Raw genomic sequence first — 21,016 nt, forward strand, 5'->3', positions numbered from 1 at the left:
GTTTACCATGTTTAAAAGTTTTCCAGTTTGATATGAAGAGAAAAAAATCAAATATGTTTGGCATAAGGGTTATAACTGCAATAGTGTAAGCCAAGGCTCTCTTAGAAAAAGAAACTCAGATAGAGCTTCCATAGTAAAACAGAAAGAACAAGAAAACACTTTTGTGAATATTAAAGTTATTGAAAGATATATCATTAAAAAGTAGTTTTTTTAATGAATAATTTCTTTATCTGGTACACACTCAGAGAAAATGAGATACAAAATCAATAGGAGTAGCATATTTTGAAATTGTCCTTTAAACATCCCTGACTGCATGAAAAATTTGGCATGCATTTCCTAATTAAACAGAACCAAACAATCTTCAAGCGTCTACCCAAGCACAGTATTTTTAGAGCATAGTTTTCAGCAGTGTGAAAATGGAACCTACCAATAAGAGGCAATCAGAGAGAAAGTAAATTCATACTGTAGGTCAGAATCAGTATTCAGAGACTGGAAAATAAGTTATCCTATTAAAACAGAATGAGAAACATGAACCACTGTAGTAGACAAATCTTAGTACAATGTTGTCTCAAAGAAGACAGCAATTTCCCATTCAGATCCACTGTTAAGAACCATAGCTCTCAATGGAACTCTATGTACTATGAAGTTTTCCTGCGCCAAAAAAAGTACTAAAATCAGCTAATGTTTTTAACATGTCTATTTGTAGATACAAGTTCCATGATCCAGTACTACCTTATGATATTGCCTACATATTCAGCAATTCTTTGAGGATTGACTTCACCAGGCTGATCTCAATTGGATAAGACTGAAGGACTACACATCAAAATAGCTATATAATTTAACATTCATCAATGAGGGAGAAACATTTGTCTAGACAACACGCTATTTCCTCATGGCTCTCTAAATAAGGAGTCACATTGTTTTGTATCAAAGCTTATTTAAGCTTTATTTGTTACCATATCAATCTCTATGGTGTGACAACCTACTTACTGCTTATTTTTTGCACAATAGAAACTGAAAATGTTGTGATGTTATAAAATAGTCATTTAATAAGGATTACAAAATAGATGATGCTGACAGTATTGACAGTATTTGAACTTTGAAAACTTTCTATAGTTTCTTCCTGTTTCAAAGAACGTAGGAGAGAATTTGACTTCTGTTTGGTTAGAATCCAAGAATCTCACCCCAGATTTGCAGTCCTACCAATAAAAGATTGTAGACATTTTCCATTAATGCTGTGCAATTTTCCTCCACATGCAAACTAACTACTAGTCAGTGTTCCACACAAAATGCTAAAAAGTACATAAAACTCTTTTACCTACTGATTCTAACGCTTTAAGTTATACATTTCAATAATTGCATAACTCAACTTCAAAATAGCGATGTAAATGCTTAAAGTTACAGAGAATCACAGAATCAGAAACATAGGATCAGAGAATGGCTTGGGTTGGAAGGGACTCCAAGCATCACCAAGTTCCATCCTCCCTGCCACAGTCAGGGTTGGCAACTGCTAGATCAAGTACTAGATCAGGTTGCCCAGGGCCCCACCCAAATTGGACTTAAACACCACCAGGAACGGGGCATCCACAACCTCTCTGCGCAGCCTGTTCCAGCACCTCACCACTCTCTCAGTAAAAAACTTCCCCCGACATCTAATCTAAATTTGAAAACTCAAGATCCTTTTATCATTATATGACGAGGAAAAAGAGTTGGTCAGAAAAATAGATATATAATGCAAAAAGCCTGCATGTAATGTGGAACCATCTAATGCCAGACAACAGGAAACACTTGGGAGTGAATCTCTCTTTCTGGGTGTTCGAGACAGACTGAAAACGACATCCTAGCCAATAGAAATCCAAACTGCAGTTCTTTGGTCATTGAGTCTGGAAGGAGAAATAATGGTTCTTAGGAGAAAGACGGTTAAGTTGGTTATCCTCAAAAGTGGGTAGAAAGCAGACCTGCTTTGTCAGCTGTACACCCTCTGTAAGGACTCCAGTGTTTAATTTACACACAAATTCAGCTCTAAGGCTAGGTTTGTATTCAAATGCACCCCTCTACTCCATCTCTCTGTCTGAATTCCAGTGGCTTCTTGTTCAACATAAAATAGCAATCAATTGAAATGAATTGAATCAGAGATGTCTACCCTTTCTCATTGATATAGAGAGCACAAGCTCCCAGATGGGTTTCTGAATGAACTTTCCGCTGTTAATATTTATTCATCCCAATGAAAAAACAATAACTCTATAAAACCAATTTGAATGAATCAGGACTTAGGCAACCCTCCACATACAAGTCGATTACAATAGTTCACTCAAAAAGCCTTATGTCTATACAGAACTTAAGCATCTATCACATATAAAGGACAACTAGGGAGGAAGCTAGTGTGCTATAGGTCTTTGAGAATAAGGGAATGTGAAACACTACCTGAGAGTTATGGACCTAATTATGACAAATTCAAATTTAGGTAGAATTAAATGGAATTTAACATTCCTTAAAGATTCTATTTTCTCTCCTCTTTTTTCATAGTATAAAATGTTGTGAATTGAAAATTAGGATGTAATAAAATCAAAGCCACCTCTGAAATTATATAGTCAGCTTATTACTGTCAAATTATTAATTTGCATCAATGTCTCCACATGTATGTGCTTTATGTTGAAGAACTGCAAAATGTCTGTTGGATGGTTCCAGTTATAGGGAGAAAGTTTTATACAATTTGTTTTTTTGTTTTTAAATCTCCTTTTCTTCCAAAGTAAAACAACTATTCTCTACACTGTAGTAGTGTTACTGTTATTTCTACTTATTACAGTAAGATATCAGGACTGCTTGTTGTTTCTAGAATGTGAACAGAGCATTTGCATTTTACAGCAATACAAATGACTGCTAGTATTCTAGGCAGAAAAAATATTAAAAAAATGACTTCCACATTTCCTAGCTTAATTGCCTTTCTGTGGAGGCCTTAAGGTTGAAAGACTTATTTGACCAGAATTGGCAGACCACATTTTCAATCACTAAACAAATTCAAAACACATCATCATGAAAACATACAGCAATGTAATCTTTAATATTTCCCTTTTATATCTTAAACACGGACTGTAACTTCAGTTTCATTTTCATTGACTTGCAATCCACGATTTCAAATTAATTACTAAATACTGGGAACAATTAATCAAAATCAGTTTGGGACTGTCGGAAATTCTTAGCCTTAAATTAAGTTTGGATTTTTGTGAATACATGTCTCCAGAAAAATGGAAGCCCAAATGGGATTGAGAAAATGAATGCTTATGCTTAAGTAGGCTTTAGTAATTTGTTGAATCAGGGTTTATCTCACTTTCAGCCTCGGTATAATAGGTATTCATAATAGAAATAATTTTCAGTGGAATACAACAGTCAGACACGACATTAAACCCAAGGCACGCAATCTCTTTTGTACAGTAGAAAAGGATTTACAGTAACAGGTTATAAAGTTCTTTTTAAACGCTCAGTTGTCAGTCAGTTAGATCTCTTCTTCAGAGAGAAATCACAATCAAATTTACAGGCTTCCTCAGGGTCTTACTCTCACTGACCTATGAAGCCACAATTTTCCCTACTATTAAAAACTGAAGGAAAAAAAAAATTCCTCTCAATTTCCTGCATTGCCTTGTCAGCAGATACCAAACATATTAGTACACCACCACCAAAAAAAAAAAAACAACCAAAAAAAACAAAAACAAAAACAAACAAACAAAAAAAACCTGTTACTATTACAGAAACAAATTATTTATCATGGCTTTTATTCAACAAAATGTAATATTGAACAGTAAACCCAATTTGGTCAGACTAAACTCCTAAGTAAGTATTCAAGTTTCAACAGACTGCTTTAATACTTCTGTTATGAAGCAGTTGAAGGTCTAACACTAAGTTTTTCATGTAAAGATGAATTTCATTCATGTACAAAACTATTTGTTATGCATTATTGCTATCCATTTGCTGTGCAATTTGACTTTTTTTCCATTTTCCCTTAATTCATCAGGCTGTACTGAAAGCACAAACATTCCCTTAAAGTGCATCTTCTGAGTACCACTAAATTGTAAACCACAATGTAGCACACTTACACTATTTAAGATCTTTCCAGTTCATCACTGTGCCCTGTTTTAGATAGGAGCATGATGATGTACAACTCAGCATTCACTTGTCCATTCATTTGAATATTTTTAACAGTTATTAAGTCTGTCTTGAAAACCAGCATGATTATCAATACTTCAGATTACTTTTGATATATATATATCAGCACTTCCAGTATTGTCTGATTCCTCTTTCCCTATCTTTGCCATTTAATGTTGCTGTTTCACGATCATACCAAGACATGACACAGACCAACAGTGCCCAGATTTACACAGTGCTGGTCAGGATTGCCATTCTTTGACAAACAGTGATTTATAAACTGAAGAAAAGAGTCATTCGTAAATATTTCAAAAATAGACATCATCTGAGGTCATGCTTCTAGTATTTTACAGAGAACAATAGAATGTAGATTTTTATGCACATGGAAGAGACTCCTGGAAGGCATCTCAACCAACCTTTTAGTCAAAACAGGCCTATGTAAACCATTAGCTCAGAATGCTCTGTGTTTGACCAGTCAATTTTGAAAATCTTAAGGATTAGTAGATTACATTTGTGGTTGCAATATATACCTGTGCAGCAGTGTCTAGATTGTGCTACAAGTACAGTAAAACTGTACATACCACAAGACAACTAAGTTATCAGCAACTGGACATTTATATTGGAAATTAAGAAGTTACATATTACATACAAGAACAAAATACTCAGCTTCATTCCTTAAAACACAATCAGAAAATGTAGCATACCACTAAAATAAGCCACAATGTTCCCAACATATTTATTTCCTATCGCTGTTCAGCAGGATATAATCATCACCTGCTGATCCTTTCTAGGCAGAATGCATACTGCACTTTTCTGTAGCTGCTTCAGTGTGTGGGTGGCATGTTCCTGAAATTACCAATGAAACTTCAGTTTACCGCATAAGAGACAACACTGCAAATCACAAATTTAACGGAAATAATGGATAATATTGCTTTCCACATCAACACAATTTAAATAAACTCACCATTTCATCTATTAAATTAGGAAAACATAACCATATTTTTACCTAAAGGTTTGAAACTTCATGAAAATATTATAGAAAATACAACAATCTTAATCTGGTCATTTGTGTTTCAGGTATACTGTCCCCCAAAGTCTTTCTGGCCACCGGTGGTCCCTGGAAGACAATTGAAGGGGTTGGCAGGGACTTCTAGAGATCATCGAGTCCAATCCCCCTGCTACAGCAGGTAACTCCACCTCTATCATCATTTATCAAATTGGTATTCCACCAAGCAAGATAATGTGCTTCTTGCTCTGTAATATATAAATTAGGTAATGACACAAGGCTTCCTATTTGTAATTCCGGTGAACTTTAACACCAAGTAATATTAGCCATATTTATTTATTTATCAGTCTAATTTGAAATGTTCTTCCACTGAATGCACTGAGAGAGAAAGTCATTATGGAAGTGAAAGATGACACACAACTTCTTGGGTACATTTTATTCGAATACTTTAGCCAATAGTGTTTAGTTAAAAATATGCTTTTCAGTTTTCTCTTATTAAATTGCAAAGGAGAAATACTCCCTCTTTTATGGTCCGTTCTCTGTACTCTATTCTAACAGTAAATTCAACACTCACACTGACCTTAAAATCTATGAAATTTTTTAGAGGGAGCTGAGAATAGAAGTTCAAGCTGGATTAATATGTTAAGATGAAAACATATAATGCCTAATTAATTTATCAATATTAATATTATCCAACACAGACGCATGCTACCTCTCACTGGACAGTACCAGCGAGATTTTTAGGAATTTATTTGATACCAACGTGAAAACTGAGTTAGTTTCTTACCTAATTTCCTTGTTCATCTCTTATATATCCAGAACTGTCTTTGAGATTTTAAACATAATTGCGACATAATAATTGTTATTGTCAGATTTTCTATAGAACCAACTTTAAACTGCTTCTATCAGGGAAATACATGTGATGCAGGAAAATTACTCCATTTGGTAATATAAAATTCCTCCCCATTAGAAACAGCTTTTTAACATGTCATAAAAATAAGAAAAGACAGACATGATGATCTGCTTGAAGTAGGACATTAAATATACAATCCAACTAACTGATGCATCAAACTCTAAATATTCCTATCAGAGTTTACACTGGTACAGAAGCAGTACTACAGTTTATCACCTAGAAATGTAGTCTGGAGACCACTTTCTCAATCTTCCCTCCTAATACAAAACATTTTTTTTGAGAAATTTTTGTTCCACAGGAGAACCTGTGACAAAATTGATTGAGTTCCTATTCATAGCAATGCATGAATTCTCCGAGTACGGCTCAGTCTTAAAAGTGCGAAGGTTTCCCAGTCCATTGCTACTAAAAAGATGAAAATCTAACATTAAGTCAGCAGTGCAGTTCTTCTTTAAAGAAGAACAACTTCTTCTATATTTCAGTAAAATTCCCATATCTGTCTGTTTTTTTTGTAAATAGCCATGCTTCCTGGCAGCTGGTAACATGAAGATTTATGCTTAAAGGTTTTAAATCAAAGTCCCATTTTTTCCTGTAGCAACAGCACTACCCTCTCTACAGACATTACTTTTATGTTGTAATAGATAGACACATGTGGTGATCCTGGTTGGCTGTCATACCAAACACAGGGAATAACTCTCAGGGCTTTTAAGTTATACATATGACATATGATTCAAGAAACAGTGCAGTCAAGCTGATCCAGCAGCTTCCTAAATGGGACATAGCTAAACCTATCTTATCTCACAATTACTTTACATCACAATTAGAAAAATATGCTGGCATGGCTGTCAAGATTAAGGTGTGCAGATTGCTTATTTTAAACTTATAATATTGGTATGTTCACACAGGACTCTGTACTGCCCATCTCTCTGACATGCCAGACAGTTCTGCATTTATCTCTGTATGTCAAGCCCTACTAACTTCACCTGTTTAGCAGATAAAATGCAGAGTACACTATCCATAAAAAAGAAAATGGAGTGGAAACTATAGAATTTAACACTTTTAGAGTATGTTGTTTTATTCCAAAGAAAATGATAGTATGTTTGTATGTTGCTTTATAAAATAAACATACTAGAAGCTGAATACTAAACTAACCAGCACTGTGATATAGAAGATTAAGAACAAGAAACAATTCTATTAATGGGCAAACAAGAATGCTCTAACTCTATTTCTTTACTTCCACTCACCTTGCACCCCTTAACCAACTAATAAAGCAAATAAATGCCCTTGTCAAATTGTTCAAATTGCTTCTTACGACTTTCCTCAAACCTACATTCAAGTGAACAAGGAGTAAGAGCCATCCCTTGTTTAACCTTGTAAATTTACACCATGAGAATTCTTCATAAGAAGCTGAAGACCTGGGCAGTTGAATGGCTCTTTCACAGATAAATATAATGAGATTGCTGAAGTTAAAGTTCTGTCCTCCCCATAAGGTAGGAATGAGAGCCAAGAGTATATCAACAAGCACAGTGCTTCTTCATAGCCCATTTCTCACTGTTACCAGTATTATTCCTGTACTTTGGTACCACACAATCACACCATTACAAAGACACACAAACATAGTTTTTCAGAAATCTCTCTCTGAAGCACAGAGCACTAAGAGTTTTCAGGAAGGGAGCCTGTGGCAGGCCGCTCACTGTACAAATGCTAGCCAAGACATGTAGCTATAAAAGCAGATGAAATAGACTTATACACTGATATGGAAAAATCTATATATGAAAGGCACGGAAAGTAAGAGTTCCTTCTTTGTCTCATACTTACTTTCTGCTGTAACAGGCCAAATAACAATTGCATTTCAATCCAGCTTGCAGTTTATTTAATTGATTTCATCAGTATCTGTCACAGTTCTCAGTCCACTAATTGACCTTTATTAATGACCCTGAACAGACTCATCTGAGGACCTTTCCCACACCTCCGTTCATGGTCCCAGAAGCCCCATTTCATCTCAGCCTTGGGCCCTCAGTTCCTGCCTCGGATAAATTGCAAGAGAACCAATCTCTAACCTTGCCACAACTCTGCAACAACTGTATCTTAGCCAAGGACTTGCAGACTGAGTTCCCAGCTTGACTTCAGATCTACTTCATTACCATAATCTGGCCCTGGTTCCCAACTAATCTCACCAGACCTTGTCTCATGTTCAATTTGCTATCGGCCAAGACCCCCAAATCCCTTTAAGCAGGGCTGCTCTCCAGCATATCAGTCTATACGTATACCGAGGGTTGCCCCTCTGCAGGTGCAGAATCTGGAACCCGCTCTTGTTAAACATCAATGTGGTTGGTGATTGCCCAGCTCTCTAATTTGTCTAGATTTCTCTGCAACCTGAACATCTGCTGAACTCTGTCCTGGCAGCCTTTCTTTGGAGATCCTTGTAAGTACCCACACAGATATTGAGCTGATTGTGCTACTTCTACATCTAAACTTTCATATTCAGAACAACTTCCTATATTTAGTAGAATTACCACTCCCTTGATAAAAGCTTCCTCCTTTAAATGGTCAGTAACAAAGACAAGATGTTGCTTCCAGCTTTTACATGATTATCAGGAACTGTTCAAAACTATTTTTTTAAGGATCATATTTCAGTTTTCATTCCAGTACTTGTCTAGAGCACAGTGAGACCTCTCCAGCTAGTTGTTATACCTTGTCACATAACTCCTACTTCTGTGGCTAGTCTTGAGAGAAAGGTGGATGGGAAATATAATTTTCTTTTATTCCAGATCTTAGACAGGAGGAAATTTCATCAGCATTGTTTTGGGTTTTTTTTTGGATGGTTAAGAAATACAGACATTAAAGCATTAAAAATCTTGGTAAATACTGCAGGAAGTATTTACAAGAACTGAAGACCTGTGAAAGAGGGGCTGGTACTATCATATCACTTATAAAAGTTTTGCTTCAGTTTAACAAACATTTCAGTGCACAGTGAATTGTTTCTAACAAAGCCTGCTATGCTAGAATTTTAGAATGCTGAAGAAGGAGAATATGTACAACTTATAGGGGCTTACATATCTGAAAATTTTCAAATTTGTTTTTATTCTGTTTGCATATATTTGAGATTATATGAAATTCTGAAGTTTGTAGAAGATAGTTATTCAGTTATGCAGGCTGAGCAACAGTTTTCCTTTTGTACTGACTTAAAGCTACAGAATATAGAATCTTCTTAAGAAAGGTTCTGTCAGATATAAAATACTCATTTGTGGAAGTCAGTATTTTCCACAAAACGTACATATCAATTTTACAAAGGATGGAATTTCTGCTTAAAAAGAAAGATTAGTTTTGGAAAAAAATAACAGCTGCACACTAACAGAAATTAAAAACTACAAATGGAATTAATGCTCTGCTAAAACAAAAAGAGGCACTTAAATTTCAGTCTCCTAGAACCCAGCTGGGTATCCTTGCGGTCTGGCTTTTGATTATTTTGAGGGTTGGATGAAGCTGATTAACTGCTCCATTCTGATGCAGAATTAAGCATCTTCTAAAACACTGAAGCTTCTAAAAAAAAAAAAACCAAAAAAAAAACCAAAATAGGAAGATCTTTCCTTCAGGCTCTTCCAGGACTTCACCAATGGTGAGGCTATAAGAGAGGTGCTTATGCCACTTTTGAGAATACCTGTATTACTACTATACTAGGTTATAAAACAATTTACACAGAACTTTAAATAACAGCCCTTATTAAAATGAAACTTCCCAGCACAGTATGGGCAGAAATTACACTCTGCATGTGAGATGTATCTCCAGTCAAGACCTTTTTCATAACTACAATAAAGAAATCAAGTTCGTCAAGGAAACAACTGCTCTTTTCTTTGGCATAGTGTATATGTTAGCCTATTAGGTCACAGATGGACACTGTCATAATCTCACCAGAAATTCATTTTCATTTTACCATTGTACTTCTGTCTGTGTATACAAACCAAGAATCAATTTCATGTTTGTTCTCCTTTGATGTGCAAATGGAGTATAATTACGTAATTGCAAAATCTGTTCTTAACTAGAAGAGATCAGGAAAAAGAAACTTGTCATTGGTATTTAGTAGTAATTCACAGAGCCTTTTGCCCATTTCAGTCCTTTTAGTAGAGTATGGATTTGAAGACATAATGTCAACTACAGTTACTTCACTTTTTTTCACTATTAAATCTGCATGTTCTGACATGGTACTGTACTGACAAGAGTATCAGAAACATATTTTTGTACTTTTAACTAAAACATACAGTTGTAGATTATATGCATCATAATTTTTCAGGCCAATTCAGCATATTGGTCCTATTCTAAACATTGAAATAAAAAAGCTCATTTTCTGGGTCCCTTTGAACAAGATACTCTCTGCTGCAATCTGAACTAAATTTGGAAGATCACACTGATGAGCTAATAGTCTGAAAAACCACAAACAGTGATGGTAACACTTTTTAACCAAATTCAACAGCTTGTAAATTGGAAGTTTTTCCACTACATAACTTCTTTCTTTCTTGCATAAGAAAAAAAAATAATAAAAACCAAAAACTACCTCCATCTTCAATTCTCATGGAGAAAAATGAGCTGCAAAGGTATTATATAATTTTGTGAAAGAACGAAGATTAAATATACTCTTTTTTTAATAACCATAATTAAAAGTGTTGCTAGTTTTCAGAGTGAGGAAGATGAGTTATCATGTTGTTGAGTTTAAAGCTGAAATACAAAGAATCATACAAGCTCAGTAGTCATTACCTTAAAATTTATATCCTTCTTGAAATTATTCTCTCTTTATTAAAAAAAAGAGAGAGAGAGAGAGAGACAGATACCAACCAGGCTAACTAACTTCATACTATTTTTCAAGTTCATTCCTCAATTCTATAACATTCTTTAAATATATATTATGCTAGAAAGAAACTAGGAACAGAGAAGGATCTTAAAAATCAGGAAATCACTCCCAAATGTCACACATGCTCATCACAGGAAAGTTTAACTATAATTAAACTGCAGTTAATACGTACTTAGAGAATAACAGTTCCATTTAAGAATTATTTTTTGAAACAAATTCATAAAAATGAGGAATTAGTAACTACTGGGCTTCTATTGTAAATCAGGATAACTCCAGTGGCTCTACACCTTGCCAAATGTCTGAAATGATAGATAGTTTGAAGCAGAAAACAGCTACTGAAAGCGGAACAGAGTACAAAAGCTGCTTATAAAAAGACAGGACAGTGCTCATTGTTATTCAAGTACATCAGTTGCCGTATCCTGTTTCCATTGACTGCAGTGGAAGCCTTAGCATTGACTTCAAACAGGTGCAAGTCTCATGAGACTAAGGGGAATAAAAGGTACAGTCATGGTATGAAAGCAACAGTGTATGCAGTGTGGTGAGACAGGATACATAATTCCAATCTGGTACACAGGAATCTGACAAAGTTCATTAAATGCAGTGCCAAATAAGGATGCAACCAAAAAAAAAAAAAAAAAAAAACTCCAGATATTTCTAAATAGAAATTTGGCAGACCTCCATCCAACGCTACAAGAAAAGCTCAGGAAAGATATAACAGAAATTAGAGTGCTAAGCTATAGAGGAGGGAGAGAACAAGGGAGACCCAGAAGCAGCCATAAGCATCATCCTGTTCTGTAGCAGTACAAAATCACTTGTTGAGGACACAGCTGTTGGCATGCCTTGGTGGCTACTGCAAACTGGCCTGCTCTGAGTAGCTGGGACATAGATCCAAGTATATAATCCAGTTTTATTTATTCCCAGTATTATCATGAGTATTTGAAACTGTTGGGGACTTTTTTTTTTTTTTAAACTTACATAATCTTCAAAGAGAAGACTTAGGCTATATTCTTACATCAGTTGAGTTATGTATGATGTCCTCAATTAATTCTATAAAGAAAGTAGCTGAGATATCATTACATTAATTAGAAGCTGGTCAAAAATAGAGAACTTATCCCAAAGGAAACTATGGACTGCAAAATGTCTTGCCACATTAAATCAGAAGTGAAAGCTATGCAACATAAAAACTGTCTAAATTGGGAGGTAATAACTATCAAACAGTCTCAAAATTACAGTCAGCTGGATAACCGAACAGGATTACAACAGGATAACTAAGCCTCAACATTTCATTTTAAGACGGGATTTTGAGGTTAAAGTGAAGACTGAAGGTAACAATTCTGAAGTGGATAAGGCAAGCCTGTAAATGACTATAAGGTAAGGCAGAGAAGAGATTAAGCAGCTATTCCATAGTTACTGAGTTTTAGGATGAAAAGGTAAACATATACCTGTGCAAGCATGGAAAATCCAAGGTTCCTGCATCCATTACAAGGTGTCAATGCCTCCCATAAACCTGAAGGACCACATGTATTTTCACCTCCATCATCTTCTTCTTCCTCTCTTGGTGATAAACACGTTGAAGAAGGCCTCTGTGCATAAAGAAGCAGTACTTTCAAATTAAACACAGATAGATTGTAAAGAAACATTTTACTTAATAAAAAGAACTTGAAAGATTCTCCTTTATAAATGCCAAAAGATAACCTCCTATTTTAGTACAGAGCAATTACTCAACCATTATTCCGTTGCATGAAAATCACGCTTTCTCAGGAAGGTGTATGTTGAGCTACCTGCAATTATACTTTAAATCTGAGTGAACGTAATAATATATGTTTGTTTTCTTCATTATCATGTAATTAGCAATTTCTACTTTATTTTACTTGAAAACTTGCTTTAATTATTATTATTAAGTTGTGAAAAGCTCAGAGATATTCAAAAAAAGTAGTATCCTCCTATAGGAAAATAACATGAACTAAAGGTATCTTGCTTCAATAGTCATCCATTGTGTTCAGAAGACAAAAATGGAATTGTATTACATTTGCATAGATTAATTCAAGGTTTTTACAGGGAAAAAAAAAAGATAAATTCAGTCAAAATATGAGGTTACAATTTTTATTTGATATTTACTAATAGCAAACACTTGGCATACTTTGTCAGCAAAAATATATAAATATATAAATGATTTGCCTTTTTTTTTTTTTTCTCTCAGTGAAGAGAAGGCTTGAAAGGTACTGGAAAAAGCTACTGAGTTTGTGAGCATTAAGACTTCCACACTGGCCTCAGTGATAAAGGAATAACCCAGATTTTTGCTTAAACTGGTATTTTATGGGTTTTTTTTATGACAGCTGAAAGCAGAAAGTGTGGACATTTTCCATTTATGTTATTTTCCTACACAGGATAGTTCACTTCAACTAAATGAACTGCAGTAGAAACTTCTACTGATTTCTGGAGGAGGACATTTAAACCAGTGACAAACGATTTTTAAAATATAACGTTTAAAAAAATTACAACAAAAAATAGCAAATTTTACTCACACCTGATCTCTATGCCACAGGTAATTATTTTGTTTATAGTTAAATTGGAATATATATAATAGCTGTTCTAACCTTCTTGGCGTTTCTTTAATAAGCCCATCTGATATTCAGATACCAAATTCTATCTCTAGGAATACTTGCTTAAACAATCTTTCAGAAGTGGCTGGATTTTTGAGTGGCCAACATAATGCTGCTTGAAACAGTGGCTGACCACATCTGTTAATCTCTAAAGCACTGCTTTGAGGCCTGTATTCAAACAAACAAGCAGACAGAAACCCACTTAATTGCAGATTATTTTAGCTAACAGAATAAAGAAATGTGTGGAGTGTGCTGTAAGAAGGGGCATGCAGAGGAGAAGGAAATGTAATGGGGAAGAAGAGCAAAAACAGCAAAACAGTTCGAAAATGAACACAAACTCATGGATGCTGGTAAACAAAGCAGAGGCACTGCACAGACAAGTGTTAACAAACCACGTAGCACCTGGGGTTCATTTAACCTTTGTATCCTGTGCTAACTTCTTATGCACATAGCTGGTTGGTAAACCACTAACTTAAGCGTGACAAATATTTCTAAATTCTACGTCAGCTCACTCACCAAGGGTGAGAAACCTGATACATCTATCTCCACTAGTCTGATTCCCATTTGGAAATGTTTGCTCCCTTATTGCAGACTTCATGCATCTAGCCACAAGTAAGGTGGATTTATTTACTTTTTATTTTAAACCAATTTCTAAACCATTCTTAGCAAGATATTTCATGAGGTTATTTTGACAGTCAAGTGGTACCACAGAATGTGTTGCTATAGCAACCAGATTTCTTACAGGGATTATTAAAAGGATTGGGTTAACTCTGCAGATTGTCGGTCATGAAGGACTATTACTGCTTTGCATTTGGACAGACAAAGGAAGCAGAATATGAGTCCTTCCCATCTATTTACGATGCCATCTTTCACAATGTTTACCCTGTGTTTGTATTTTAAATTTCAGAATTGCTGGATCACAGAACAAAGTGCTTCTTGCCCCCTGGAGCACAAAGCAAAGAACTGCAGCAGTGCTAGGTGCAGAAAAGCCTGTAATACACATCAACTGTGATCTTAAAAGCAAATATAAGAGGTTAAAAACAGAAGTCGGAGAAAAAAATATAGCTAATTCACTTTCTAAAGGAAAAAATTAAGCACAACATTGGAGATAATTTTTTTTAACATAATCAAAGGAGGATGAATAATGAAATTCAAGGGAGAATGTATGAGATTTAATTATTACAGAAAAAGAGTAGAAAAAGATCATAGCAAAAATATTGAGAAAAAAAGTAAACAAGCAGAACGAGAGATAATTCTATTACTTGTATTACACACAATGTACGAGTATAGAGATAGAATGGATATCACAGTAATTTAAATTAATGCTGTCAATATAGATGAGAAGATATTGGAAATGTTCTATAATCAGATCTCCTGACCATTTTAAAAAAGGACTAGCAGATGTCAAAATTCATTAGACATATCTGGAATACATTGGCTGGTACTCTGATGCCACTAGACATCCAGGTATGACACAATACAGGCTAATTTATAGACACCTGAAAACCATGGCTGGATCTTTTCATACTGAGTGACTGATTCCTGCTTTCTTCTTTCCCAGATTACTGCTACAGATAAAGCACTAAAAAGAAAGCAGTAAGATAAATGCATATGAAGGCCCAACAAACAGCTATCACTATCACTTTTCTCACCAATTCCAGATGCCAGAAGCCTGGTTCTTCCCAGACAACAGGCAGAAAGGATTAAGTAAAAACGAGTTGCTACAGGGAAAAATAGCTGTATTTGCAAAGAGGGGAAGGACTTAACAGCTGCATGAGAGAAAGGGGAGTCAGAAATCCCCCAAATGAGGGAGTGGGTTTGCATACACTAGGGAGATGGAGACATCTGGGGTAGGCAGATGAGATACAGAAAGACAATCTATCCATGGATCTCAAACTGACACACAAGGCCATAAAACCCCCAACCCAGACCACCCACTTTCCTGCTATCCTCTCTCAGCTTTCATTCTTTTCTCAGAACTCCCTCATTTTTCCATTCTGTTGTAAAATTTAATTTTGCCTCCTCAGAGATCCTTCGGACATGAAAATCTAATTTTGTGTATGCTGCTGGGAAGCCTTGAAATAGCCCTGTGGGGAGAGGTTTAGTGAAATTGAAGTTATTTATGCCCTCTTCCCAGAAGAAAAAAAACCAAATAAATAAAAGAGAGGAAGAACTTTCTGTCATCTGAAGAAAAATAGACACTGTGAATAGACATTGTGAACCTTTTATACATGCCTTTTCTGACTAAAAAAAAGGAACAGAAAATGTAGCTAGAAAATGCCACCTAGATCACAGTTGCTCAATTAACAGACTTTGACATTATGAAACAGTGAAGTCAACATAACCTGTAGTACTAAGCTTCAAAAAAACTCTGTGTAAGTTACAAGAGGCAAGAGTACAAGCATCATAGATCATCAAATAAATCAGATAGAAAACCTTAAACGATATTAGATATGATCTGTAAAAAGGTAGTAATTGGTAGGGAAATCACAAGACACTGATAAAGAATAAAACATCTAATGAAAGACAGCAATATTCTCATTGGGACACTAAAATAAGTGTTAAAAATTGCTTAAAGTGGTGCAAGAATAATAATGAATTTTCTGTGTATATAAAAGAGAATAACAATACAGCAATAAGAGAACAGCAAGACCTAGAGTAAGAGCATTGGGCTATTATAATTAGTGCCAAGTTTTCCTCATACTTCACTGGTTCTGAGACATAACCACCAATTTGATGAGAATTTACATTACTTCTTTGAAAACTTAGGTATGGAAATCTTCCCCTTCATGTCTTTATGTACACAAATTGAAGAATTGTCCCAGTAGGAAACTTTACACTGAAGCACATTTTATTCTGTAAACAGGCTCTTTGTTCTTCCGATATATTTATGTGCACCAGGCTGACGATCACAACAACCTGATGTCTCTCTCCTTACCTAAGAAAACAAGCTAATATTTAGCAACAGATAGGATAATAAGATGAAAAAAAAGCAGAGAAAGTTTCTTCCACTCTTAAATGTCAACAGGAAAAGAAAAAGAGACTACCTTCAGCCTCTTAGTTGAAACTACTAGTTACCTAAAACTACCACATTCACAGCTTAAGAAGCTTTATGCCAAGTATAAAAGACACACAAAGTTCTGGCCTCCTTTTTCCAGACTGCAACAATTTCCCGAGGAACATATGATCTAGAAAAGATTTTCTATGAATATGGTAAGTACAAATGAAAACTCTTTATTTACTTTTATTCACTCTTTTTCTCAGTTTTTAAAGAAAACTTGTCTGCTTTCTACCTTAACAATTGTAGCAGCCACTGTTTAGGCGAAATGTGATTAAGCATCCTGATTTCAGGACAGACTTTCCTGTAGTAGTTCAGTGAAAAGTAAAATCAAACATCAAAAGCTCTCTTCATTTGCTGTATCACTGTTTTAGCAATACCTATCATCTGGCTGCAGAAGTACTGCAAATACCCTTTCTGACAGGTACACACCATAACAATACAACACCATTAAAACAGTTAGGGCAGGACTTACACTGTTTGATATTGCATCGTAGACATCAACATAAAACTTTTCATTCATCTTACCAATAGTGCATATTGAGAAAAATACTCTGTTTGAAATAGACGAGCAAGGACAAAACCGACCCTTCTTTTGGAAAGCAATCTCCTTTTGCTTATGGAAGATAGAAACCAACCAGATGTTTGAGAAGTGCCACCACCCACTGTGCAGCAAGGAAGTTAAGGGAGTTTGCTCTTGAAGAAATGTCTTGACAAACGAATGACCATGCAAATATTTCACATGATCCTAACCACTGGGTGGCAGAGGCATGCCTCTACCTCTCCTTCATCTGTCCAAAAGGATAAGTAGTAATGTTGTGAAATAAGCGCAAAAATAATGCAGTTCTTTGTCTAATAGTCTAAATTTGCATTATGTTGAGTGAGGAACTCATAAGGAGAGAACCTGTTTCTGAATATCCACTGTGAACTGGACCAAGAAGGGCGCTGTGCTGTCACTGCTCCCTTGGCCACAAAGATCCTCATGCACCCCCAGCCAGTGCTCAGGATGCACCCAGGGAATCACTTGCTATGGGAGGGAAAAAAGCAGCATTTGAGCGTGAAAAGTAACACCATCAATAACTGTTCTTCCACAGCAGGATCCCTGCATTAACCAAATGTATCCTTGTGGGATTCAGTAAAGATCCCAGCAGGGAGAAGCCTCATTTACAAGACTTGCTATGTCTTGTACACAAAATGACAGTGAAATGTTTTGGAGGCCTGGGCATACCTTTCTCACACTCCCCAAGGCACCTTTCACCCTGGTTGGTGTTATTCTATTTTCTATCCTCATTATCTTGTCCTCCACCATGCACTGCGCATTTCTTCCACAAATAAGTTCCTATTTTACATTCCTTTCATCATTGTCATGCTGTGAGTCTGGTTAGAGTTTGTTTGTGCTTCCTGTATTTAGCCAGGAGGGAACACCAGGAGAAGGACAATCTTGTACTTCAAGCTGCTAAATGCTGGAGAATGGCACGCTGTACATGCCTCTGCCACAGCCCCTGTGAGATGCTGGGCATGTCACAAACTTCTCCAAGATGATTGCTACCTTTGTGGTCCTCATTTCTTGGCTATATCAAAATCACAGAGGAAAGTTTACAGAGATGCCAAGCTACATCAGAAATCAGTGTGACATATTCTGTGACTATTTACAGCAGTATATGAGTCTAACTGCTCCAAAAGTACAAGGGATGCTCCGAAAGTAATGCCCCCTATTTTACTATATTAACCCACAATGTCAGAGGCGGATGTCGGTGGTAAGGCAGTTGAAGTTGAACCTTCCCTGCAATATTCCATTACATTTTGTTGCCATGTGACAGATGGTTGCAGAGAGGCAGTCTGACAAAAAGGCGTCTGGAATGGAAGCAGATACAAAGCAAAGATGTGCCACAGAAATTCTCCATGCAAAAAGATAACACCCACTGTCATTCATTAATGCTTGCCGGATGTTTACGGAGATAAAACAGTGGAAGTGAGTACACTGCGGTGGTGGGTGGTGAGCTCCAGCAGCAGCGACAGCAACATGAAAGGCAAGTCACACTGCAGATGGCCGTGCACAGCTGTCATGACACAAAATGGAGTGTCTAGAGCAGCGCATCCACATGAATCAGGAGATTATGACCAGGGAACTGTGTATGGAGCTGAATATCAGCTTCATTGCAGTGGAAACAATGGTGGCAAAATTGGAATATGACACAGTTTGCTCTAGGTGGGTCTCACAAATGCTCACACAAGAACAGAAAGAGCACCACATGCAGGTTTGTCAGGACCAAGTGAACCAATACGAGGCTGAAGGTGACAGTTTCCTGGATCACATCATTATCATCGACGTGACGCGGTGTCATCACTACAAGCCAGAATTAAAATGGCAGTCCATAGAGTGGCCACATTTGAATTCCCTCTCGAAGAAAAAGTTCAAAACACATCTCTCAGTGAGTAAAGTGATGCACAATGTCTTTTGGGAGAAGAAAGGGGTCATCTTTCAGGATTTACTGGAGCTCAGACAAACCACCAACTCTGACTGTCCTACCCGCTGTACAGTCCAGATTCAGTGCCTTCTGATATCCACCTGTTCGTGCCAATGAAAGATGGACTGCATGGGAAACATTTTCCTAGCAACGATGCCGTTACAGCAGCTGTGAAACAGTGGGTCACTTCTGCCACAGCAGATTTTTACAAGCATGCCATGCAGACTCTTGCTCATCACTGGAGAAAATGCACAGCTAATGGTGGTGACTATGATGAAAAATAACGTTTTGTATCTGAGAATTTGCTCTATTAAACAATGCTGTTGTGCTCTTTGTATCTGTTGTAGCATTGCTTTCCAAGCAACCTACGTACAAGATCCAGTACTCCCAGAAAAGAAGAATCTTGACTTCTGCACCATTGCTCATCAGCCAAGCTGTACATAACAGCCTTTTTGTTTGGGATTCTGTAGTACAAAGCTTTGTCTGAAACATTTGGAATGTTTTGTCAAATGTTTTTGTCTCAAGCACAGTAATTTTTGAATCTGGAAAGAAATTACTAGAACTGGAAGTCACTAAAAGGTCAACAGATTCACAGCCATTCTACTATTTGCAACAATAAAATGTATTAACTTTAGACAAACATGATTAATTCATGTGTCTGATGAAAAGTACATAAATGTTCCTGTTAATGTGGCTACTGCTGCTCAGCATGCATTGATACCTATCATAACAAGAACGTGAGAAACCATTCAAGGGCAGCAATTCTTTCCCTCTGTTCAGCACTGGTGAGGCCACACCCGGTATACTGTGTCTGGTTCTGGGCTCCTGAGTACACAAGAGTCCAGGAGAGCCACTGGATCGAGTCCAGTGAAGGGCCAAGAAAATTGTGAAGGGACTGCAGCATCTCTCCTATGATGAAAGGTTGAAAGAGCTAAAACTGTACAGCCTGGAGAAGAGAAAGCTGAGGGAAGGGAGGCGGTTAGGAGATCTTATAAGCATGTGGAAATACCTGAAAGAAGAGCGCAAAGAAGACAGAACCAGGCTCTCCCCAGTGGTGCTCATTGCCAGGACAAGAGACAATAGGTACAAACTGAAACGTAGGAGGTTTCAGCTGAGCATTTACTGTTAACTTTACTATTCAGGTGGTCTGAGCAGTGGAAAGGTTTCCCAGAGAGGCTGCGGAGTCTCCTTCCTTGTAGACATCCAAAACCTAACTGGATATAATCCTGTAAAAGATCCTTTAGGTCGCTCTGCTTGAGCAGGGCTTTGGACCAGATGGCCTCCAGAAGACCCTTTCAATCTAAACCAGAATGTGATTCTTTTGTTCTCTTTTCAGATTAGGATCTGATACAATACAGTAAATATACCCTGAAACTAGATGACAAGTAATAAGAAAGTGCAGTGTGCACTGAATAAAGCAAGACTTATAAGGAAAAACAAGATTATAAAACAAATGAGTGAATGAGTATATCTGAATGTGTTTCTCACAGCAAGCCTGTACATTTTAATCTTGCAAAAAAAGACACCTTTTCTTCCATCTGTGTAGGAACTACTGTTTTTTAAGACAGAAGATAACTTCTCATTTGCCAAAAGACCGCAACATTTAAAAAAAACGGTCCATCAAGAGAATATTATACATTTCATAAAAATGTTGATCTTGGCTAATTGATTTTTTCACTAGAAGTAAAAGCTTCCAAATATAATGTAGTTATCTTAGGTTATATATAGATAAAATAGTCTCCACATGAAGATTACCACATTCAGTTCAGAGTAGATGGAGATTTTCAAATGGCAGAAAACTCAATAATCCAATAAACTGAAAAGCTGCAGAGAATTGAACACTACATGCTTTAAAAATATATACTTTAACTATAATAAAGAGCTGTTAGTTAAGAATTACGTAGTACATAGAGCTGATAGAATCTTCATTTTTAGACATTTTGGGAAACATATACTGCATTTATTTTTCCGCTGGAAATTAACAG

At 36.3% G+C, this 21,016-nt stretch overlaps 1 protein-coding gene across 2 annotated transcripts in view; it reads right to left on the bottom strand.

Moving 5' to 3' along the window:
* ANKS1B (ankyrin repeat and sterile alpha motif domain containing 1B) overlaps positions 1-21,016 on the bottom strand; it is a 433,433-nt gene that overhangs the window by 314,254 nt on the left and 98,163 nt on the right. For both annotated transcript variants that reach the window (XM_021408341.1, XM_021408420.1), the window contains exon 9: positions 12,345-12,485. In XM_021408341.1, the coding sequence (XP_021264016.1) occupies positions 12,345-12,485 (141 nt within the window). The remainder of the gene's footprint in view (positions 1-12,344; positions 12,486-21,016) is intronic.

Source organism: Numida meleagris, chromosome 1 (genome assembly GCF_002078875.1).
Source record: "Numida meleagris isolate 19003 breed g44 Domestic line chromosome 1, NumMel1.0, whole genome shotgun sequence".
Taxonomy (NCBI): domain Eukaryota; kingdom Metazoa; phylum Chordata; class Aves; order Galliformes; family Numididae; genus Numida; species Numida meleagris.